Raw genomic sequence first — 24,431 nt, forward strand, 5'->3', positions numbered from 1 at the left:
GCCCACACGAGAGCCAGAGCCCTAAGCTAAGAGGTGTTACTCCATTGCCTATCCACACGCCACCAGCTAACGAGCATGGCCGCCCAGCAGTCCCACACAGGATGGCCACGTTGTCAGACGTGGCAGCTTTGTCACGACTTCTTCAGTGCTTGAAGATTTTTAATTTTCAGAAAGGAATCTTGGAGGTGATCTAGCCCAATCCCTTCACTTAACAGCTGAAGCAGCATTGCGGCCGACACTGGTTGATGGGAGAGCCAGGGCGGAAGTCCAGGTTTCCCGCCCATGCTCTACCCCTCAGCACAACTGTCCTGTGTCGTTCTTCAATCCGGTTATGGGTTCCACCACGGGAAGCCTCTGGTTTTCGGTGCCACAGGATATGCCAGCTGGAACTAGCACTGAGCCCACGGATGCTCTGGCAGCAGCGCAGGTCCTTCCAGGAGGCCGTGCTTCCATTTCCTGGATCGGGAGAGCTTCGAGGCGTCTTGCCTAACACACGACTGAAACCCTGCTCTTACACCTTAGGCGACAGTCCTCACGGCAGGATTTGTATGTAGGAACCCTCATAAAGCAAGATTTCACTTCAGAAATTTCAAAGTTGTGCCCTTCTATGGCTAGGGATACACACACAGCCCCATCACACAGCATTCGTTCTTAGCGTTCGCACACTCTACCGTAAATCCTTAGTACTGGCCTTGAACGTCTCCCCAGATAGCTGTTTCCCATGCTTATACTCACATCAGTAGCTCCACTGCCTCTGATCCTTTTACACGAATTTATTTCTATACAAGGTTCTAAAAACACCCCTTGGTTTTGTACATAAGTTTTTCTTTTTTTCCTCATTTTAAATTACTTTATAACAACTGGTTTCCTGATTTTTTTTTTTCCATTTTCTCTTTTCTCTGAAATCTGCCATGATTTAAAAAAAAAAAAAAAAAAGACGAAAGGAAATAAAAATGCCATTGGCCAGAAGACAGGGTGGAGAAAAACAAAAGGGACAAAAATAAACAAAACATCAAATATGAAAATTCTCAGAGATAATGCATTTATAAACACAGAAATGGTTACAACAAAGATGGCCGTGATGAGTGGGTATATATATATTTATATATATATATTTATATATAAATCCGTGTCCGGCAACTGACCGTGGCACCTAGGGAGCTAAGTCCAGTCCTTGCCTCTGCCCCGAACTCTCCCTTCTCTGCAGCCCCCTTATTGTGGGGTTTCATAAAGAACCCGCAGCTCCTTAGGGTGGGGACGGGGAGACTGAGCACAGGGCCTCGGCTGGCAGAGAGGGGGAGAGGCTCCAAGGAAAACCATAACCCACACTTCTAAGCCACCGTCGGCCATTTTGGGGATCTCCGGCCCCTTGGGGACCACATCTCGGCCCTCGCCCCTTTACAAATAAAGGGGGTCTGACCCGCCCCAGACCTCCCTCCAGCATCAGGTAGGAAGTGAGGTGAGATCATGAGGGGAAGAAAACGGCTCCCAGGGACAGGGGCACGGGAGGAACCTCTGTTCTTTCGCAGGCAAGAACAGAACAGGAGGCTGCTTGCATTTAGGGCTCCCTCCTCTGACGTCTGGGAGTGCCAGCCTCTAGTCCTCTGTCAGCCCGAGCTTGGAGGATTACGAGGGTGAGGAGAGAGTAAGTGCCCACGCTGGAAAAGTCTCTATGAGGTCATAGCAAACCCCTCCCCTGAGCACCAACCCCCAATGTTAAAAGCTACGCTTAGGCGGGAGGCTGCTGGATTATGCGGCCAGCTCAGTACTCCTCTGCCATTCAGGAGGGCTGACGTTCCTTCGGAAGAGGAGCTGAGACAATAAGGATGGTATCCTGTGAGAGAAGGCCATGCCTGAGGCCCAAGGAGATGGAGCCGTGGCCTGTCAAGGAAGAAGAGGACTTTTCCCACCAAGAGGAGCTGGAGAAAGAAGGGACCAGAGCCTCTTTCCCCTCTCCCCGGGGGACGGCAGCACAGGTCTCTACGAGCTGGCCAGGTGCTCTACCTGGATGGTGCTGGTGGTGACGGTGAGGCAGATGTCCTTGTGGTGCTCTGCCGTCTTATAGGGGGTCAGGTCGAAGGAGCACTGGGGCGGGGGATTGGGGTTGCTGTCCCCGCCACCCCCGCCCTGGGGGGCCGCCCCCGGGGACTGGAAGTGCGGAGGCTGTGGCGGCTGCTGCTGTGGCTGCTGCGAAGCCTGGGAGGCCTGGGCCTGGGCCTGGGCTTGAGCTTGAGCTTGAGCCTGCGCTTGGGCCTGGGCTTGAGCCTGGGCCTGGGCCTGGGCCACCGCCGCCGCCGCCGCCGCCGCCTGCACCTGCTGCTGGAGATCAGGAGGGTTGTGTTTGCGCATGTGCTTCATCAGGTACGTCTCCTGAGGGGGATGGAAGAGGGGTTGAGGGAAGGAAGAGAAGGCAGGAAGCTCCCTGTAACCAGCGCCCTGGGCTGTTACCTGGAACAGAACGACGCTTACACAGACAGAGGTGTTCTGGAGCCACGCGCGTTCTCCCCGTGAGCCGCTTCCAGTGCTCGCACCGGGTGGGCAAGGGGGGGACCTTTAGGGTAACCGTGGGCATTCAACTGGCACGGGGAAAGCTGTCACTTTCTCAAAGATCTCTGAATGGAACGACCTGACCACCTTCTTCTGGAGTCTAACGGAGAACATCTAACTGAAATCTCTCGTCTCTCACAATTTCAAGACGCTTTCTTTTGTCCTATGTCTAAGTAAAATGAAAAATCACTGCTGAGCAATCGCTATAGGCTTAAGGGACCAGGCATCCCCCAAATTCCTCAGCCCTGGGTCTTTTCAATTTCTGTTCTCTTTACTGATCCTGGCAAGTTGGAGCAAGGGATGGGGTGTATTCACTGCGGCAGCTCTTTACCAGAAAGGCGGGGTGAAGCCGCTTGCGGGGAAGGGGAGGGGGGCTCCGAGTGCTCACCGACGTGTACGCCCGGCTGCAGATGGTGCAGGTGTACACCTTGGCATGCTTCACTGTGTGCGTGGACAGGTGCACCTCCAGCGAGGTTGCGTCTGTGTACGCCCGGTGACAGTTGTGGCACTTGAAGGGTTTATCTTTGTTGTGCTGCCGCCTGTGGGACTGAGAAAATAAGGAGAAATCAGGATGGGTGCGTCAGACTCTGCCCTCCTGCCTCTTTGACCTTAATGGAAAGCCCTGGACTGGGTGCCAGGCCTCCTGGGTTCTCTTCCGTCCAAAGGCAACAGAAACTGCTTCAAATGAAACTTCAGATGCTACCAGCTAAGGGAAGCAGCATCCCGCAGGATCCTTCAAGTCAGGATGGTGGCTACACCTGGTCCCACTAGTCCGGTGGTTCTCACAGGGAGGCGTGGGGATTGCTAGGGAACACCAAGACCTTTTCAGGGGGCCCACAAGGTCAAAACTATTTTCAAAATAATAATAATAATAATAATAATAATAAGACACTGTTCGCCTTTTCACTCTCATTCTTTCATGACTATATAGAGATTACATGATGTGTAATATCGTAAAGACTGAACGCAGCAGATAAGAGACTCTCTCCATCTTCTAGTAAGCCAGACATTAGAGAAACGTGCATAAACATAAAGCAATGCCGTTCTTCTCACTGAACTTCTTTTTGCGGGAAGGGAGGTTAAGAGATATGTTATTTATGTTAATTACAATGGGGTTTGTTATTTTTAAACAAATTACTAAATAGTTTTTCAGTTTCATAATGTCTACGTAATTTGGTGTTACCCACATCAACGAAAGCTCTTTGGGCTCCCCAGTGACTATTAAGAATGTAAAGCGTCCTGAAGAAGTTTGAGAACCACTGTACTAGTCAAACGGCACTGTGACCCCAAGTCTTAGACTCAAGGCCTCGTGTGGAGGGTGGAACACCTACCTGCAGGTTGGAGAGCTGTGTGAAGGCTTTCTCGCAGCCCGGGTGTGCACATTTGTACGGCCTATCCCCGGTGTGGATTCTGCACGGGACGAGAGAAGAAGGGGAAGGACATCAGCAAGGCCGCTCAGGGACCAGCGCCTTAACAGGCCTCCTCTGGGAGCACAGGGTGGGCCTCCAGGAGACGCCGGCTCAGGCCAGCGGGCCCGACTGCTGCTCGCTGCCCGCAACACTCCGCTCAAGCTGGGCTCCTCTCTGCTGGGGGAGGGCCGGGGGCTTGGCAGCCAAGGCGCAGGGAGGCCACGATCTGGTAGCCAAGGCAGCTCCTACGGTCACCGGCTCTCACGAGAGTTCAGAAACGTGAGATAAAACACACGGCGAGAAAAAAGAAACACATAACACTTCTCCCTTGGCCCCCAACATACAGCCAGAAACTACCCCCTCAGCCTTATTAGCACCAGTCGCAGAGAAAGTTCTGGGGTCAAAGAAAAGCACAGAGTTATGTGAACTGTGAAGGGCGGCAGCAACGATGCTGGTGGAAGCTCCTTGGGGCTTTTCCCGGCTCGGCCCCTAACGGCAGGAAATGCCTAGTTTAGTACTGATCTGACCTCTTTCCAAACACTATAGGGCCCTCTGCTAAGACGAGCCAAGGACTTGAAGGTCGGCGGACCCCTGCTCCTCGGCAGGGACTTCAGAAGCATCTCTGTGACCAGGTGCTTTTCGAGATCCCGGGTATAAAATCCTGAAAACCTCGCAGGACACGTCTCCTTGTGAGGAAAGCCCGATTCCTCCTCTTCGAGAAGCAAGCTGTCGGACCACTTTAAGAGGGATCGCCACCTCCAGAAGCAGCCGGGAGAGGAGACCTGTGGCCAGCAGGGGTCTGGACTCCAGCTCAACTTGAGATCCCACTGAAGGAGACCATCAGCTCTTCCAGGAAGCAGGCTCACCTCCGAGCCACTCCAGATTCACAGGACAAAGTGCGCATCCTTACGGAGGGGGAGCATTTTCGCTTCATCTGCCAGTTCTCTGTGAATATTTACGCCGCGCTTTGTTCTCCTCTGTACTCCTGGCATCCCCTGGAGCCTTGCTTGGTGCTGTAGGTGTCGCTGGGTTGGTAACCAGCTGAAATCTGATTATATCTCCCGTTCATAATCGGTGCCCTAAGGGCTAGAGGGAGGGTCTTCTCCAACCAAATGGCCCTGCTTTGGCATGGAGGAGAGAATCTTGCAGGATGTGTGCACAGGTGTCTCCAGGGAGGGAAACGAGGGAAGGAAACGTCGGCTCTGCTCCCAGTGAGTTTCCTCCTCCCTCGGATCAGGAAATGTCCCCCAGTCACTGTGTCTCCTCGGCGCTACTTCTGCCCCAGAAAGGCTCTCTGAGCGTCCACTTGTGTCTCCAGTCTTGCTTGGTCTTCCTCCCAGATGCCAGCCGTGCTCTCCTCCGGCCGGGTCTCTCCCCCGCCCCCCGCATGCGGGTTGCTGTGTGTGTCCGGGGCGGGGGTGGGGAGGGCATGCCAGCGGGGCGGGGGGCAGTAGCCCGCCGCTCTCCCTTACCGTGTGTGCTGCTGGAGGTGGGAGAGCTGGCGGAAGGCCTTCTGGCAGTACGAACAGTTGTAGGGCTTGGCCCCCGAGTGGATACGGAGGTGCTGGGCCAGGTAGGAGGTGTTGGCGAAGGTCTTGGAGCAGTGCGGGCACTTGTGGGGCTTGATGGTCTCCGTGTGCATCTTGGAGTGGATCCTGCCGGAGAGGAGAGGAGGGAAGGGGGGAGGAGGGAGCGGTTCGACACCACGGGCTCAGCTCTCCGCTGGGTGAAATGATGTTGCTTGACGGATGAGAGTACCCCTCCTCCCTCCCCCTCAAACCCACGCCGGCCTGGAGAGGCTCGTGAAGAGGACACCCACATCTAGGTTGCTGCTGATCTTAAGTCGGTGGCTAGAATGGCAGTGAGATGATGAAGAGCTGCACCCCTGGCTCCTGTAACCTCAAAGATTTCGGTCTCGTCAGCCCTCTGCTTTGTGCCAACGTCACACACTCACCACAGACACCCCGCTTCCAAACAGTAATTTGAACAAAGACCAACACCGCCTGTTCCCCATGGACCTGAGGTTGAATGCACACCTTGGCTCTGAACTGAAGCATATAGTAAAAGCAGGGCCTGCTCTGCAGAAGACTTCCAAACACAGACACAGAGAGAAGCCACACAAATCGTTCCAGACTTTGGGACCGGAGAGCACAATTTTCCAGGCACCACCCCCAAGCTGCAGGGATATGTAGTTTAGTTTTCACAGACAGCAGTGGGAGAGAATCGAGGCTCCCAAAGGGCAGAGTTGAAAGGGACGAAAGAAAACATGTGGAGAAAAGAGGAGCCGTGGGCCACGTGGCCTCGGGGTGAGGGGTCCACGGCACGGAGTCAGGCGGAGACTGAGAGCAGCCTTACCGGGTGTGCTGCTGGAGGTGAGAGAGCTGGCGGAAGGACTTCTCACAGAAGTTACAACTGTAGGGCTTGGCCCCCGAGTGGATACGGATGTGCTGGGCCAGGTAGGAGCTGTTGGCGAACGTCTTGGAGCAGTGCGGGCACTTGTGGGGCTTGGTCTCGGTGTGTGACTTGGAGTGGATCTGCATCTCCGACTTCGAGTAGAACGTCAGGGAGCACATCCGGCACCTGGGCCAAGGGAGGGCAGCGGTTACGGCCCTGCCCACTGAGAGGGCGTTGCTGAACCCGCCCCGCCACTTCCAAAGATGCCAGCCTATCTGATCTCTCTTCTATTCCAGCGACAGCGCGAGGCCCTCGAGAGGAGGAGCTCTATTTTATCTCTCTTTACAGCCTGCACTTCTAATACAGCCCAACACAAGTATTTAATAAGTGATTGCTGAATGCCTGGACTCCCTAAGTGTGTACATAAACAAGAATTCAATCAGGTAAGACAGGAAAATCTCATTACAGGCCCTGGGCTGACATGGCTTTCACCAGACCAGGAATATCACCTAACTTCTGTTTTCCTTCTGCCTGTAACTTGACTTCAGACTTTTAAAGAACCCTTTTCCCCAGTCTCCCGTGGAGAAAGTACATCCCTCAGGTAATCCTCAAGCTCCTGAGGTGACAATGAGGACAAACTGACTAGATTTCTCAGAGGACTTTTCTGTCTCCTCAGATAATTGTCTTCTCTCACAGATTTTCTCCTTTTTGCCAGTGATTTCTAGAGGGATGAGGTGAAGAATTATCAGGATTCTGTGGAGGGGGCTTTCCCAAACCATATGTCTGCCCTCTGCTCTGTATCTGATGTCCCACCGACTCCCCCCAGCCCCCAGCCCCTTGGCAATCAAGTGAGAATTACTTCCGCAATGAGCCAACGTAACTGCTGGAGTGGGTTGTACCCCTCAAATATTAAGGAGAAAAAGACTGGCAAAATACTGAGCTTCCTTTCCTAGCACAATGCCAGCACTTCGGGTTGACAACGGTATCATCTGAATATACTTTCATGCATCATCTGAGCTGGTAATCCTTCTTCCTGCTCTGATACTGCCCAACAATATCAAATAAGGAGGCCTGTGGGCAAGATAAGTCACAACTATTCAGACTTCACTGGGCGAAAGCTATCTATATGTGAGCTGGAACCCTATCACTCAAACAACTCACCAGCACACAATGTGGGCTGGTAGCAAGGGCCGCAGCCTAGAAGCCAGGCAACTGGGGCAAGTCCCTCTTCTCTGGGTCCCCCCCAACTTCTCTAAGAGGGGCTTAGGATGGTGAAAGGTGACTTCTGCTTTTTTCCTGATCCCAAGAGAATATTCAGAGAATAACTGAGATGCAGACTAAAAAGAACTCTGAGCTCCTCAGAGAAGAAGAGACCACTGTTACTTGGGGGTATGGTTCCTGTATTAATGCTGCCATTAAAAATGCAATCATTGAGGCCCATTTCTAGTTCTCTAGTCACTTGATAATTCTGAAAGAAATCCCATTACCTGTTTACCAACCCCTGGCTGTTGTCTGGGATGCCCAACCACTGTGGGCGAGGGTGGGAGGTTCTGTTTACAGTTAGCAGGGTCCAAAGGACACAGCCAATGGAAGTCTGGACACCGGGGCTCTACTCAGGGTTCAGCTACAGGCTTGCTCATCAATCTAGACCTCAATTTTCTGCTCTGTAAAATGGAGAGATAAATAACCCCCCAAAAGGGCCAGCAAACACCCAGGATAGTCAATGGTAAGCCAAGCATTCTCTAACAATAAAACTGCGTTAATGTTAGCAGCACCAGTGATGAATGAGCTCATGCTACTATATATTCCACTAAAACTGAGGTTAGAAAACTAGACACATTGTCACTTGGAGAGGAACTGCACTAGAGTTACAAAATAACTTCCCTCCACTAAGATTTCTCAGACAGGTGGAATGATTTTAGCTCAAACAAAACCTCATTAGTTTGCCTGTGAATGCTGAACACATAACTGCACCCCTTAACCTGAAATTAATTATAGAAGAGAAAATAACCCTCTTCTTCAAAGTTTTCAACTAGGGAAGAATCTGCAAAACTTAAACTCATCAATAATGGACTGGCAACAAAATGAGCTGTCTCCAGAGGTATGAGTATAATAAGGATAATCATAATAACAACATAATAATAACGGTAGTAATAGTTGCCACCTGTTGTTGTGCCTGATACTGCCGGGCTCCAATGAGGTCCTTTTAAACACATTGTTTCCGCTCCTTAAAACCACCTGACAAGTGCTATCCCTGTTCTACAGAAAGGAGCACCAAGGCTCAGAAAGGTAAAGCAATCTGCCAAAGGGCGAAGAGTGATTCATTCTCACCTAACCTTAAGACTCCTCACACTAGAGGTATGCAGGGGGAAGCTGGACCATCCTATCATCTGCCAGAAATGTTTAAACACTAAAACTACAGAGAAGCCAAGTAAGTACAAGCCTAATGCAAGGTGTCAGGTGCCGGGAAAGAAACCCGATTAGGAGAGCTGTGGCCGTGGGCAGCGGCCGTGTCGCTCGGCGCACAGCTCCAGGGGGCACCACTCACACCCGACACCACAAGGGCGCTCCCTTGGAGGCATGCAAGGCAATGGCCTTGGTTACAGTAACCGCTTTGAATTATCAACCCTTTTTTCCCTAAGATGTTCAAAAACACTTTCAGATACTCTGATTTTCCCTCAGAACATTTCCACAGGATAGATGAGGGCCACGATTGGTCTTCAAATTTTACTAGAAATAAGTTGACTTGCCCAGAGAAAAAGAACCCAGTTCCCCCAATACCCAGACAAATGCCACAGACCACAGGAATGGATGTGGTTGACCCACACCCGCATCAAAACAGGGATTCTTCGTGATTAAAAAATTCCTTTAGAGCCTCAGAGTTCTGAGTTTCTGAAGAAATTCCATTTACCTATAACATCATCAGTCCCCCTTAAATTCAGAGTTCTCTTTAGTCACCTGGAGGTAGTGTGTGGGAAATCCTATCAGGGCTGCCCTCCAGTTGTATATTCACATTTCTGTGCACATGCACAGTGTGGGAAGTCCAGAAATAGCTTTCATGTGGGTCCGGAAGACAGAGAGAGAGAACCCTCGGCAGAACCAGATGGCGCTGATCCATGTGAAGGGCCCTACAGAGTGTCGGGGGGCCCTCCCCCCGATCCTGCAACAACCGGTCTTGTTCAGGTGTAGCTCCATGTCACAATGACCTCACTTTAAGCCAACACATAGAAACCCAAATTTCTACAAAATAAATTTAAAAGGGATTTTCATTTTATGGAATGATACCTTTAAATGAACCAAACTTGTCAAGTACCTTTATAATATTATAATATGATATGATGTAAACATTGTTCAGGAACACTTTTACTGTGTAAAGTGGGGTACACCTGTAATAATAAAGCTGCAGTGAACTTTCAGATTATGAGCTGGAATTCTGCAGTGCTCAATACTTTCTGCATAGCAACACTCCCCTCATTTTGACTTACAAAGACGGATTTAAACGCTCTGAACTCTCCATGGTAGAAGTGTACAACACATAAAAGTAAATGCTAAATGATGACTATTTCTCATCTCTTTCGAAGTTCCCAACATTTCAAATCTCATTTGATATATACTCCCAACAACTGGGAGGCATAAACAGAATTCTCCCCATTTTACAGATGAGGAAACTGAGGCCCAGAGAGGGGAAAAGGACTTGCCCAGGGTCACACAGCAAGTTCGTGGTGGAGCCGGGAACTGAATCCATGAGCCCAAGGCTCTGTCCATTTCCTGTGCCGCAGTTCCCTTCGCTCCTAAAATGGGAACAACATTGCCCATCTCGGTACACTAAGGACAGACCCAGTCTCCCAGCCATGCACATCTACCCCTGTCTGCGTCAAAGCTGTGACGGTGGTTATTCCACTCTGTACACTGGGACCAGACTCCCCAAACCCACTAGGGCCCTTGACGGTTCTCAAAGGGATTAAAAGACTTCCACCTTTCCAAGGGCAGGGAGTTTAGATATGTAATTATTTTTGTATAGTACCACATGCAAATATGCTTATAATGCTTTTTGGCAATGGACGACTTAAAGGAAGTGGAGGATCAAAAGAACTTCCATGAATGAGAAAGTGAGCAAACAGCCATTTCACAAGCATATATTCCACAGGGGGGAAGGGGAGGTATCCTATTCGTTCCACCTTTTTATACAGACCCCTCCCATCATCCCAACCATGCAGGGTCAGGCAGGCTCAATGCTCAAATACGGCCCAAGAACCAATGGATAGCACACCGGTTAAGGTTAGGGGCTTACTAGAAATGTTTCTTGGAAAAATAGGAATGGAAAATGTAGAAACCAAAAAGGAGCTGGAGACAAGAGTCTCAAACCCAGTCTAAAGCCTCATTACAAGAAAGAAATTCCATTACATCACCCCAAAATAAGTCAATGCTGAAGACCTCAAAAAAGGAAGGGGTGAAATGGGTCTGCATCCTGGGGAAGAGGAGCCAGAGAAGGGCCAGAAGCTCCACCTTCCTACCCCTCAACAGAACACCTGACATGCACGTGGATCTGAGGTGGAAGCTGCCAGAGCGCGGAGCCCCGTGGGGGCAGGGAAGCTGAGAGAGCCGCGCCCCATCCTGCCCCCGGCTCTGATCCTTACCTGTAGGTCTTGCCGTCTTTCTGATGGTCATCGTCATCCTCAGGGGAGAGGACGTAAGGGTCGTTCATCTCGGGCAGCCCCGATTCCAGCATCCGCTTCTTCTTTCGGCCCCGGGGGGGCTTAGCGGCCACAGTGCCACCGCCACCGCCGCCGCCGCCTCCTTCCTCTGTTAGGGTCGATGCTACCTTCTTAGAGAGGTCAGGGACCACCTGCAGGGCTTGTGAGCCAGGGGGAAGAGCTGAGACAATCATGGGAGCCGAAATGGGGAAGGTCTGAGCTGATGAGGCTGTGGTCACGAGGGAGCCTGAGGGGGATGTGATAACCAAGCCGGGACCTAGGATTGTGAGAAAAAGGAGATGGTGTCACGTTGCCCAGCCCTGATCCTAGTCCTACGTCATTCTCCCCAGATCATTGTCTACTTAACCCCTCACCACCGCCCCCCCGCCCAGAGTATACAGGAAACCCCAAACCCTGTAGAAAAAAAATGGTCTCCTAACCCCTGTCCCCACCCCGCCCCCGGTAACAGTGAGATTTACCCCTTGATTGACTCCCTTCTCTTCTCCACCTCTGAGAACAGGAGACTCCTTGATTCAGAGAAGGAAAGAATGTCACCTCCTCAAAGGCAGGGACCGCATCTTCTACTTCTTTGTATCGCCCACAATGCCTAGCGCATTGCTAGGCACACAGTAGGCACTTAATAAAAATCTGATTGAGTAATCAAACACATATCCCACTCCCCATGTCCTTGGCGCCCTCCAGCCTGGGGTACTGATCATGGAAGATCAACACCTCAGATTGGAGAAGAGCGAGGGTGCTCACCAGCGGTCATCAGTCCTGTCGACGGCACAGGGACCACCGTGATATTCTGGGTGACGGATGCCTGGCTGTGCGGGGTCAGCTGGTCTGACTTGGACTCCGTGTCCATGCTGATGCCCGAGGGCAGGGACACCGAGGCAGGCACTGTCAGCAAGGTGGGGTAGTGGGGCGGAGCCAGCCCACAGCCCTTCTCTGGCAACAGCTGATCCTTCATCTTGTTGATGAACATCGTGTTCTCGATCTGAAAGGAAAGGAACGGGACAGCGGCCTCTGAGGGAGAGTCCCGAGTCGGTCCGCTCCCTCGGCACCTCGCGCTGTCCGTCCTCTGTGGGGATCACAAGGCGGGTGGTTAATGTCTGTGCTTCCGGAGAGAGGCTGAACAGAAACCCTGTGTAATTCTCAATGATAGGGGGCCTGGCGAAACAGCATGGGATTTATCTTGCTTCAGTGTCCACGGTAATAGAACCTGCTACTCAGAGCTGAAAAAAGTACACAGTGGAGCAGGAGCAAAAAACCAAACACCACCTACCTGTCCTGAGACCGTGGGGATGGAAGGCCAGAAGTACGGGTTAGAATTGAAGTGAGATTCTTCCATTCTACCTGAAGAAGGAAACGAGACCACATCACACTCAGGAATAATCTGAAGCAGCTGAGCAATGGGGAAGGGGCGCTGAGGCGCTCCTGGTCTCTTCCCACAGGGCTGGGAATGAGTAGTCAAGACCTCAGGATCTAGCATATTAGTCCCTTTGGTCAGAGCCATTCACCACTATATCCCCATCCAACAGAGGCTATCCCAGTTCAGATGCTGGTGAAAGAACTTACACACATCTCATTTACCCACACAATGTTTCCTGTACCCCAAATAAACAGAATTGGTATTTCTTTCTTTTGCTGACAAAAAGAGAAATTGAAGTCATGAGAGAGGAAGGCATGGGCCCAAGGCCCACACAAAGCAGATCACCGGTCGGCTTGAAAACAGCCAGGGTACCTATCATTGTTCCTCTCAAATCCATCTTCCTTGAAATAAAAAATTTCAAGGGTTCCAACTGACATGTCTATAGTTCCCTGTAGCCTGAAAAGGTTCTAGGCCAGAATACAAAATGCCCAAGAGAATTAAAGAATGAAATTGGCGAGAATCAGAATCAAGGTCTTTGGGGTACCAGATGATATTAGGGGCCCACGCCCCATGGATCCCACCAAGGTCTAAGAACATCTGTGATGCTGCCCTGGGTACCACACACACTGGACTGAGCAGTAAGAACCTAGGAGTTACCAGTTTTAAAAGGGGTTCTAGGGAATTTCCTGGCGGTCCAGTGGTCAGGACTCTGCGCTTTCACTGCCGAGGGCTCGGGTTCAATCCCTGGTCGGGGAACGAAGATCCCGCAAGCCACATGGCACAGCCAAAAAAAAAAGGGGGACTGTTTCTAACACCAGCACCCCAGATCTCCGCCTAAAGGGATTTAGAACAGGGAAAATGGTGGGTCAGAACAGACACACATTACCAGACTCCTCTGTAGTTCTCAAACACTATACCTCTAAGAGTTCAAGTTCTCCTCTGTACGCGGATGACAAGTAAGCTTAAAACCTGGGGAGGGAAGAATAAGAAGCGAGAAAAGGAATCCCTCAGAATCATGTTGCAAGTCACAGATGGGTCCGGAACCCAGGCATCCCACCACTCATTTTCATACTCTGATCGCTTCTCCTAACGAGGCTTAATTGCAGGCTATCGGTCCAGGGTAGCTTCCCAAAAGCCTGGACCAGGAGAGATCCAGAGATCCAGGCTGGCAGAAGGCAGGTGAAGCGGGAGGAGGAGACCGGTGGGAAGGGGAAGTCGGGGGGGGGGGGGGGAATAAACATTAACACTGCGGTGGCGGTGCTGCTCTGGGCCAAGAGCGGCCAAGCTCCAGGAGGGGCAGAAGGGCCCACAGGACGCTGTCACTTGTAGCCTGGTCACACACATGGCCCCACTGAGGACATGCTGGAGGCGGACACCAGGGATTCTAAGAGATGGGTGGGGAGACTGGGCAGAGAAACTGGGTCTCAAGCAGTGACTAAGGAAACCAGGAAAGTTCTTCAGCAAAGGAGGTGAAGCAAAAGATCTCACTCTAAATGTAACGGTGTTCCTGGTCCTTTTCCAGAAGTCTCATCACATTTTTTGCTCTATTGAACAACACTCTGAATTTTCATAAAACCTATAAAGGGAAGCAGAACTGAATTTCAGCCTATTTTTCCCCAAAAGTAGCAAAGTAGACTAGCAAATCTGTGGCTACCACAGCTTCACACAAATGAGACTCAACTTTAAATGCCCTGAGGGTCAGGCACAGACAAATCCTGCTCCCCGAGTTATAAACGCAATAAAACGAGACACTCTCCACACAGGTGCCACCCAGTTCCCTGCCAGCTTTATAAAGGGCCTTGAGCCTCAGGCCGTCCGTGGGCAATGTACATTGAGAAACAGTGAGATCACAGTGTAAGGGGACCCGATCTTGCCCAGCTTTGGGGGAGGCGGGGGCCACATCTTGAACTGCCCCCAGGCTCTAACACAGGACCCATCACCCAGTAGGCAATTCCATACTTGGTGAACCAAGTGGCAGCAGACTACGCATACAGACCCTGAAAGCCAAGCCAAGGGCTCCGACAGCCCCCATCCCTCTAACCTTCTAGCTGAGAGGCATGAAATCGACAAGGGTGGCGGCTGTGGTGGAAATGCAGTAGAGAATCAGGCTGGAGAGTAAAGGAAAGGAGGATCTAATCATAATATCCCCCTAAAGAGACAAGGAAGTGAACGCATTACGGATGTGAAAATTTAGGAGGGAGGAAGTGAGAGCCTGAAAATAAGGCTGTCCTCAGGATTCTGGCGAACAGGGCTCCTCCCCATGCCCAAACTACATCCACTCTTAGTGTCCTGCCAGGGGCTCAGGGGAAGCAGTTTCTGAGTCAAACATGGCCTGTAGGTTGTTACAGAGGGGCACGAAGTGACTTGGAGGACAATATCACCACCACCATTAGCATCTATTAAGAGCCCACTGCGTTCAAGGTACTGTTCTGAGCACTTTACAACCACCACACCATTTAATCCCACAACAATTCTATGAAGCAGGATAGTGCAATCCCTATTTTTCTTTTTTCTTTCTCTTCAAAAAACATTTTACTGAAATATAGTTGATTTATAATGTTGTGTTACCCATTTTTCAAATGAGGAAACTGGAGGCAAACAGTGAATAGCAGAGCAGGGACCTGAACCCAGGACCAAAGGCAAGCTAGGAAAGGGTCCTACAAGAGACCAACTTAAGTACATGCTCTCTGATGCTGGGGCTTCATTCACAAATCAAAATTTAGACTATTTCCAGAAATGGACTATATACTTTTCAGGTAGTTCTCAATAAATGCTTTCAACAATGAAGTTTTCAGGGAATTCCCTGGTGGTCCGGTGGTTAGGATTCCACACTTTCACTGCCAAGGACCCAGGTTCAATCCCTGGTCAGGGAACTAATATCCCACAAGCCACAGCATGGCTGCCAAAAAAAAAAAGCAAACACCAAAACCGACGTTTTCAATGACAGCAAAATGCAGTGAAAGATGGTATTCTCTGTCCACATCCAGTGAAACCTCACCTGGCCACCAAGAAAACTGATTTTAGAATGATGGGGTCTGAATTAAAAGGCCAGACTGTCTGGAAGGGGTAAATAGAAGAAAAGGCCCCTCCACCCCTCTGGATACCCAGTTTCTCACTCTGCTTTGGTTCTTAAAAGAACAAAGCTGAAGATCAGAACCACAGCTGCTCCTAGGACAAAATGATAAACGTGTCTGTGGGCTCCTGATAAATACGTCAGCCCAAAAGGGGGGTGCACGGGGAGCCCTGCTTGCCCAACTGGAAGCAATATCTGCCTGCAGGATGACACCGGAAAAAGGGTCAACACTGTTCTGATGCCAGAATGTGATGTAAATGGCGCCCCCTGGGGTTGTGTCACAGGGTGCCCTGGCGCCAGCTCACTGAAATACCTGCCAACCGTTGTTTTACCACTTCTCCTTTCAACTCTCTATCACGCATGGAGGAACGCCCACCAAACCATCCTGACATCCAGGTACGCCCATATGAACATTCTTAAAACCCGAAGAAAGTAACGATATTACAGGGAAACTTCATCTCTAAACAGAGCGCCAGTTTTCTTTTGTTTGTTTGTTTTGTATTTTGGCCACGCCGCATATCTTTTTTTTTTTTTTTTTTTTAATTTATTTATTTATTTATTTATTTTTGGCTGTGTTGGGTCTTCGTTTCTGTGCCAGGGCTTTCTCTAGTTGCGGCGAGCGGAGGCCACTCTTCATCGCGGTGCGCGGGCCTCTCACTATCGCAGCCTCTCTTGTTGCGGAGCATAGGCTACAGACGCGCAGGCTCAGTAATTGTGGTTCACGGGCCCAGTTGTTCTGCGGCATGTGGGATCTTCCCAGACCAGGGCTCGAACCCGTGTCCCCTGCATTGGCAGGCGGATTCTCAACCACTGCACCACCAGGGAAGCCCCACGCCGCATATCTTGCGGGATGTCAGTTCCCCGACCAGGGATAGAACCCAGACCACGGCAGTGACAATACCGAATCCTAACCACTAGGCCACCAGGAAATTCCCCACAGAGCATCAGTTTTGATGATTATGCCAACACATTAAAAACAAACCAGAAGGGGTTTACCCTAGACTGGGAAGGAAGAGGCAGGCTTCTATTATAGCCCCAAAACTCAGGAAAGAAGGAAAAACACAGTAGATGGAAAGATTTTGTTGGCAGATTGAAAATCTGGGTTCTAATTCCAACTTTACTACCGCACCATGCCTCCGCTGTTCTCCAATAAGAAGAGGCGTTTACTATAATTAAGTTGGACAGCACTTTCCTTTCAAGAGGTTCAGGAACTACATACTCCTTTTCCAATCTCTAAAGAAACCTTGGAAGACTGAGAAGGTGAAGAAAAAAGACAATATTAAGTTACGTCCATGAAACACATAGGAGGACTTGAACTCTTGCACCAGAGCTTTGTCCATCTGTCCATCCTTCCTCAGTGCTACCAGCCGTCCAGGGATAAAGACATCACTGCCTCCAGCATTGCAGTTTTCGTAGAAGTGCTGAAGACCACCACTTCTTTCCCGGTACTTACAATTTTTACATTATTTTCCCCCAAGGTAAAGCATGATTTTCTTTTCTCAAGAAAATAACATTCTCTCACACAACCAACCTTTAGGAAATCACGAAATACACCAACCCAATTTAGTCGCCAGAGGATGGACCAAGGAATCAAGGCTTCCAGAATCTAGGTTTAGGCCCTACATCAGTAAATGACTCTGAGTAATTTACGACTCTCCTAAATTTCTACTTGGGTAGAGGATGGAAGAGTATAAAACCCCTAAAACAAATTCATAAGGCACATGGAATTGAGATGGAGACAACACACAGAAGAAAAAGAATAAAATGCTCAAAGTACTCCTGAGGAGAGTTAGAGAAACACTTCCATGTGATGAGAACTATTAGTGACAATTAGTAGAAATTACATAGAGACCACATAATTATAAATGAACTACCCAAAAGTATCAGATCTATAGCCCCCAGCTTACTAATCACCAACTAGAAGCACTAACAAGAAAGAGAAATGCAAAGAACAATCAACTCAAATTCAACTACAGAAAGAACTCGAGGGGCTTCCCTGGTGGCGCAGTGGTTAAGAATCCACCTGCCAATGCAGGGGACACGGGTTCGAGCCTTGGTCTGGGAAGATCCCACATGCCGCGGAGCAGCTAGGCCCGTGCGCCACAACTGCTGAGCCTGCGCTCTAGAGCCCACGAGCCACAACTACTGAGCCCGCGTGCCACAACTACTGAAGCCCGCACGCCTCGAGCCCGTGCTCCACAACAAGAGAAGCCACCGCAATGAGAAGCCCGCGCACCGCAACGAAGAGTAGCCCGCGCTCGCCGCAACTAGAGAAAGCCCGCGCGCAGCAACGAAGACCCAACAGTCAAAACTAAAAAAATGAATTAATTAAAAAAAAGAAAAAAGGAAAAGAACTTGACACGTGGATCTCAGACACTCTATTGAGAAAAACTGTTCCAAAATGCACAACTGCAGAAAGATTGCAATATTAGCTAAGGACTTGAATTGAGGAAACACACAGGACCATTTTTCCTCAGTTAGGAAACAAATCTTTTTCTCAGGTCCTAAGGGCATTCAAGAAGGGCCATCCCAATAGGATCTGGGGACTTCCTACTGTGAACTCCCCCAAGTACAAAATAATTGAGAACAGGTTTATCCCAATTCTATTGGGAAAGACCATCACACCATGCCCAAAGAGACCAACAGGACCACTACCACCACAAAGCTGGCAATCTGAGCCAGCACCTTCTACCCTGGGCACCACTGGACCACTGTACCTGCACCCTGCAGGAAGAACGCCATAGTGGTTCCCCTTGCCCTGCCCATTCCACTGTTAACTGACGGATCTGTGCATTGTGAGGCAGGAAAGAAAAAACAAACCAAAAAAAAAAAGTCTGGAGAAGAGGGAATATGCACCTAATATTTAATCACCAACTTGGCTCAGAAACCTATGGGGAATAAATTTTATAAACCAGCCTGGAATTGGTTCTCAGAAGACACCTCTAAGATTATAAGCTCTGAACTCAAACTCTTTTGGGTTGATATATTGTCATTTTCAGGCAACCTAAAACTCAATCACCATCAAACCTCATATTTTGAATTCTTCCAGAGCTACTTCTGGAGTCTACTCCATACAGTTTTATCCATTTTACTTCAAACTACCCACGAATCAGTTTTTTCCCCCCAAACTTCACCCTGTCACGTCAAATTCAAATAACACCACGCCACGGATTCTAATCACTCACCAGATCCACTCTAAACACTGATGCAACGTTAAGGATACAAACTCCACTCTAAACTTAGTTCTGCTTGTTCCAAACATGGGAAAGCAATTCCATTAGCTATGCCACAAAGGCTACACTGGCAACTAGGGCCCATTTATCTCCAAAGCAGAATAAATTTCTCCTTTGGACACAATGCAACACTGCTTAGTGAGTTCACTTGAGCATTTCACAACTCATTCTTGTTGAGTACTGGTGGGAATGGAAGGTGATGGGGTACAGTGCCAACTTTCTGCACAAAACTTCCTGGGTATCCTCAAGAGATAATACGAAGAGGCTGATTTTTCTCCCACAGCAAACACCAGTATTACAATTGCTATTACTTTAACAATTCTGTGACGCTGTCCGCAAAAGGGCCATTTGATTATGACCCCTTCGCCCCCCAAAACTGGAAAAGTCATTAACCCCAAATTGTCTTACCCTCTCTCTCTCTTCCTCCTGCCGTCTTATTCCTTGTCCTTTCCAGGGCTCCTGAACTTTCTGTAAACAAATTGTCTGGGTTACAGGGGCCGGTAAGGGTGCAGCCACCGGAGAACTGTGGAGAACCTCAGGAATTCTTTGACCATCAGCACTCAGTCCAGAAGGCAGGCGGACCCCCCGACCAACAATCCAAAGATGCAAGGATAGAACAACAGGAGTGCAGGGCCACCCCCTATGTGGATACAAGGGAAATACATCCAATTCCCAGTAACTAAGATGAACTCTACCACCAGTGCGTGGGGTCCAACCCTGGGCTCAGACACTGGTTCTTCTTGGTCTCCCGGGGCCGCAGGTAACCGGAGGCGGGGGCGGGGGGGGGGGGGGTGTGGGGATGGTTAGAGAACAGAAGAGCTAGAAGAAGAGAAGCGTCCCTGCCTCTCAAGGACTGGCTCAGAAGGCAAAGCTGAGGACCCGGGGGGGATGCACAAGCCCTTGTGTCAGGCACAGTGCCAGTTCAGGCCCAGGCACTTCCTCTGGCCTCCCCCGCCCCCCCCGCGAGGACTTCGCCCCTGCCTACCCAAGGCCCTGCGCCAAGAAGTACCTCCCTCAGCCTGCACAGTGGTCTAGCTACTGGAGACCCCGGCTGTCCCCCAAACACCTTCGCTGCCCTGAGACAGCCCCTGGGCGCCTTCTCCTGAGGTCGCCCACCACCCCTTCCTCTAAGACCCTTCTTTGGGACGCCCCTCCTTCCTCTCCAGGGAGCTGAACTCTGCCACCCACCAGACAGACACCCGCCCCCTAAACACCCCCATTCCTCCCCATCGCCCGCTCCTCCACAACCACTTCCGGTTCCGGGACGGACACACGTACAGTCCCATCGTGGACCCCCCCCTTCCCCGCCCCCCCCAAGGAAAAGGGGAGGGGGAAGGAGCAGAGAGCTCGGCGCGCGCCGGCTGCAGCGGCGCGAGACTCACCCGGCGGCGACGGCTGCGGCGGCGCCAGAGCCGGAGCCAGAGAGCGGGAGGGGCGGCGTTTGCTGGGAAGGAGGGAGCCGAGTGCGGTGGGAGGACCCGGAGGGGGCGAGGGGAGGGGGAGAGCGCCAGGCGAGCGCGCGGGCACGCACTTTAGGCGCGAGACAGACCCACACACTCACACGCACGGATCGTGCGCGAGACACCCGCAGGGCGGGGGCGCGAGGCAGTGGGTGGCCCCCTCCCTCCCCTAACACTCACCCGGAAGTGGTGCCGCAGCTCGTGCTCCCGAGAACCCCGATTCCTCCACGCCCCCTCCCTCCCTCCCTCCCCCCACTGGTTCGGAGTTGAGCCGCGGCTGAGAGAAGGCGGGAGCGCCGGAAACGAAAAGGGGGGAGGGAGGGAAATAGCAATGTTGGGGGGGCGGCAATGGGGAAAGGGGGGGAAAAATGCAAAGGTCGAGTCACTTCCGGGAGCGGCTAGAGCACATCCGGCGCGGCTAGCGCTCAAGCATACTCAGGGCGGAAGTTACGATAAGTAGGGGCGGAAGTAGCTTCTGCCCGGGGACGCGGTAGACCCTCCAGGGATGTGACGCCACAGCGGAAGTGAAGGTGGGTTCTGCTAAGGGCAGGAGCCGAGCCGTCACGACAGCGGTTCCGGGCTTCCGGAAGGGACTTCGGGGGAAGTGGGAGGGTGGGAACGCGACAGGTTCATGAATTATGCATCAAGGTACGAGGGGCGGTATGGATTCTTAAAAGACGGGTCCTGGTTCCCTTCCCCCAAGGGGCGATAGGCAGACGTAGGGAGTTACCGTTCTTTTTTCTTATATACTCTCAAGAATGTCTCAATGCTTTGAATATGAAAGAAAGGAAAAGGATGTGTCAGTAGTTTTCTGAGGTCCCTCCTTAGGCCCAAAGCGTAACTAATAACCCCTCCCAGGCCTCAGAATCCGACCCCTGCCTAACCACACCCCTTACTCTCTTTGCTTTGGTCTCTTAAGTTCTTGTGGCCCTCTCCTACTCACCCGGCTTTACTTTTAAACATAGCACTCACTTCTACCTGATTCTATATTGTTGGATGTCCTCCTCTTCTCACTGGAATATCGGCCCCACGAGGGCAAGGACTCTGAATTGTTCGCTGCTGTATCCTCAGAGCCTGGCACTTAGTAAGCAGTTGGTAAACGTTTGTTGCATCGATGAACAATTAATGTGAACTCTTTCAGGAAGCCTTCCTTGATTGCTCCAACGGTCTCGTTCTCCGAATTTCCACAGCATGTAGTCCGTACTTTTTTTTTTTTTTTTTTTTTTTGCTGTTTTAACTGTTTCATATATGTGACTCTTCAGCAAGTTTGTCAGCAACTCGGGAGAAACTATCTCATACATGGTACCCTCCCACTGCTTTGCTGAGCACACAGTAGATGCTAAATAAATACATGCTATTTGAGTAAATGAATGCTGCCACCAGCCTGTCCCAGATCTGACCAGAATCCCTCTGGGCTCAGCTCTATTTTGAGTGAAACAGAATCAAAATGCCTCCTATTAACAGTAATAGTTCCTTGCTTAGAGATTAAAATAACCCGGATAGGAATAACTGTAATGCCAAATTTTGCATATAATGAACATAAGACTCTGAAGACTTAAGTGGTTTTTCCCAAGGTCACAGCTTCCCCAGGAAGTAGCAAAAGACACCTAAAAATAAAAATTCCAATTAAATGTTTAAATAGAAGATATGTATTTGTAATTGTATCTTTTTAAAAGCGTCCGCTCTCTTTATCACACTTTGGGACTCTGTAACCTGTCCGTGTCAACCCAATAGTGACAGTTGGCAGGATAAGGGTCTTAAGGGCTCAGATGTGACCAGACGTAGTTGCTGTATGGGTTAGAGATCGATGATTTGAGAAACCTTGACTTTGGGGGCAGAGATCGAAAAGTGGGAGCAAAATGGTGGTAATCACTGTAAGTCCTGGTTCTCTTTCTGTTCTTCTCCTATGTACAATAACTGGCACCCCCCGGGGCCTCGGTGTCTCCAGTTGTCAACCCTGCTGCTGCCCTTGCTAGAAGAAGCAAGTTTTAGTGCTTTGAACTCCTTAGAGAAAAGCTTTAGAGAGATAAATGTGGGGCGTAGGGGGAGGAGGGCTGTTAATTTTAGCCTGGGGTTTTCCAGCTGGCACACTGTTTCCATCTTGAATCACTTCCACACCCTGAGCTCTGCCTGGGAGATCCCTCCTCCTGGGGGCTTCCCCACTCCCTGGTTTGGTCTGAGCCACAATGGTAAGCATTCCAGAAAAATGCTTAAGAGAAGCCTGGTTTAGTCATTTGATGCACAGCTCAGGAGGCAAAGAAAGCACAGAGATGAGAGATGCTGGTGCCGGTAGTGATGGGTGGACTCCAAGAAGCAAAGGGGTAGTATGGCCACTGTTTGTGTTCTTGGTCTGTGACTAAGCAGTGACTCTGCTTTGCCACTTGGAGCCTCCTGAGGACCTCCTGAGGCCCCATAGTTTCAGTTTCAACTCTACATGAGATAAAGTTAGGATCCTTCCCCAGGGCCTCCTGACTCTTCCTGGTTAGCATTAACAGTGGGATTTAGTTTGGGATCATTCCTTTAGGACAACTCAGAACACTCGGACGTCTTTCTCCTCTGTCTCTCCCTGCCATCTGACTTTCCATGGGGAAGGAGGGCATTTAGGGAGAAGGAACAGGTAAGAATTTCCTGTGTCTTGCTGGTATATTTTAATTTATTTAAATTTAGAGAAACAGCAGTCTAATCAGGAGATAATTAATTCCCTCTTCATTAGGGACCTTCATGTGTGCCTTTTGCATATGGATGAGCCTTGGGGTCACACTGTCCCTCTGAAGAGGAAGGTGATAAGAGACATGTGCTGTCCGGGCACTTCAGCTCTTCCCCTTCTGTGCCTCCTCTTCCCCCCAACCCCCACCTGACAAGGACTAGATTCCTGTGGGGAAGGAAGGGAAAGGTTAATGAGGCTTCCTCTCCCGTCATCCTCCTCCCCCTCCTCCTCCTCCTCCTCCCTCTCCTCCTCCTCCTCCTCCTCCTCCTCCTCCTCCTCCTCCTCAGGTCCTTCCCTCACTGCCCCCAGCCCATCCCAGCAGCACCTCTTCCTGCACCCTCAGGTCTCATCCAGCCCTCTCCCTTCCACCAGCTTCGGGCTGGGGTCTCTTCAGGTCCCACTGGGTTGACTCTGAGCCCGCCTCAGCAGCATGTTTGCCTCGCACCTCTGCTTTTAGCTGGTTCATCACTCCTTGGCCCGGATCTGCTTCTTTCTTCTTTTTCTTAGGGAGTCTGATGACCCGAACCCACATACTGCTCTGATCCTGAGAAATACACTCCCTCCACCTCGCTCACCGTTGCGTGCTTCGTGGACTTAGCCACACTTCACTTGAGTGAAGTGCCCCAACCCCTAAAGCACCCACCTACAGATACGTAGACATTCCTGATTCTAGCTGCAAAAATAAATACATGGAGGCCAACACAGGCCAGGGCAGCCCCCCTCTTGCACGTGACCGTCTCCTCTCCTCCCTGGAGCGCCCCCATTGCCAGGGAGCAAGTGGGGCACAGATGGGGGTGGGGGGAGAAATGGGACCTGGGTGGTTACCATGGCAACAGAACCTAGCAACAGCTGAGAGGCTGCCGTGTGGGTTTTTGCAGGGCTGTTACGAGAACCAGACCTAGAACTGGGGGCTCAGAGGTGACTGATCCCAGCTGGGCAGCCTGCATTCCCTCCTCCAAACGCACCCCTCGATTCCACGCCCACACCCCAGCAGTGCCTCTCAGAGAGGGCAGAGCGGGGAAAGCTATTGAGAGCTAACCGCGGGGCTTCTGGGGACAGCTGTGGGCGGGGGCCGGTGAGGGAGCAAGGCTGCAAATAAAGCAAGCAGGGCAGCCAGCCTCTGTACTGCGGCTCCCTCTCGTCACTTGCCGGTTGCTCCATTTTTTCTTCTCCTTTTGCCCTTCAACCTCCATGTGTCTATCAGCGCTCTCCTCTTCCTTTTCTTGCTTGCGCCATCGCCTGTGCTTCTACATAAGTTTCCCTTTTCTTCTGCCTCCTTTTTCGTGGTCTCTCTTGACCTTCTCTAGCAATTAACAAGCCACTCTTCCAGTTTCTCTCTTGCTCCGGCTGCTCCTTGTCAAGACTGCCCCCTTCAGTGTCTCTTCCTTCCATTCCATCCCGAGTCAAAGCCCCCAAATCCCAACCCCGGGTCAGAGCAGGCCAGGTCATATCGGGTCTGGAGGGGTTACCCGCACCCCCCCATCCTTCTTTTCCTCCCTCTTAGCTGCCCATCGCCCCTGCTCCTCTCCTCTTTGTGGG

At 50.8% G+C, this 24,431-nt stretch overlaps 1 protein-coding gene across 14 annotated transcripts; it reads right to left on the minus strand.

Annotated features, from left to right (window-relative positions):
• Positions 1–1,025: 1,025 nt before the first annotated feature.
• On the minus strand, positions 1,026–20,550 carry ZNF384 (zinc finger protein 384). 14 transcript variants are annotated; one of them, XM_059935206.1, is made up of 14 exons: positions 20,366–20,550; positions 19,134–19,193; positions 13,908–13,995; positions 13,337–13,388; positions 12,333–12,403; positions 11,807–12,044; positions 11,524–11,571; positions 10,988–11,321; positions 10,049–10,141; positions 6,312–6,536; positions 5,429–5,611; positions 3,879–3,957; positions 2,936–3,094; positions 1,026–2,370 (listed from the first exon to the last, which is right to left on the minus strand). In XM_059935206.1, exons 5-14 carry the CDS (start codon positions 12,396–12,398, stop codon positions 1,981–1,983), a joined length of 1,815 nt encoding a protein of 604 aa, XP_059791189.1. In that variant the 5' UTR covers positions 12,399–12,403; positions 13,337–13,388; positions 13,908–13,995; positions 19,134–19,193; positions 20,366–20,550; the 3' UTR covers positions 1,026–1,980. The 14 variants fall into 14 exon arrangements, with proteins under 14 accessions (XP_059791189.1, XP_059791188.1, XP_059791187.1 ...); XM_059935205.1 differs by lacking the exons at positions 13,337–13,388; positions 20,366–20,550 and adding exons at positions 13,077–13,253; positions 20,108–20,358; XM_059935204.1 differs by lacking the exon at positions 20,366–20,550 and adding an exon at positions 20,108–20,358.
• Between the last annotated feature and the right edge of the window lie 3,881 nt (positions 20,551–24,431).

This window comes from Balaenoptera ricei, chromosome 10, assembly GCF_028023285.1.
Source record: "Balaenoptera ricei isolate mBalRic1 chromosome 10, mBalRic1.hap2, whole genome shotgun sequence".
Classification (NCBI taxonomy): Eukaryota; Metazoa; Chordata; class Mammalia; order Artiodactyla; family Balaenopteridae; genus Balaenoptera; species Balaenoptera ricei.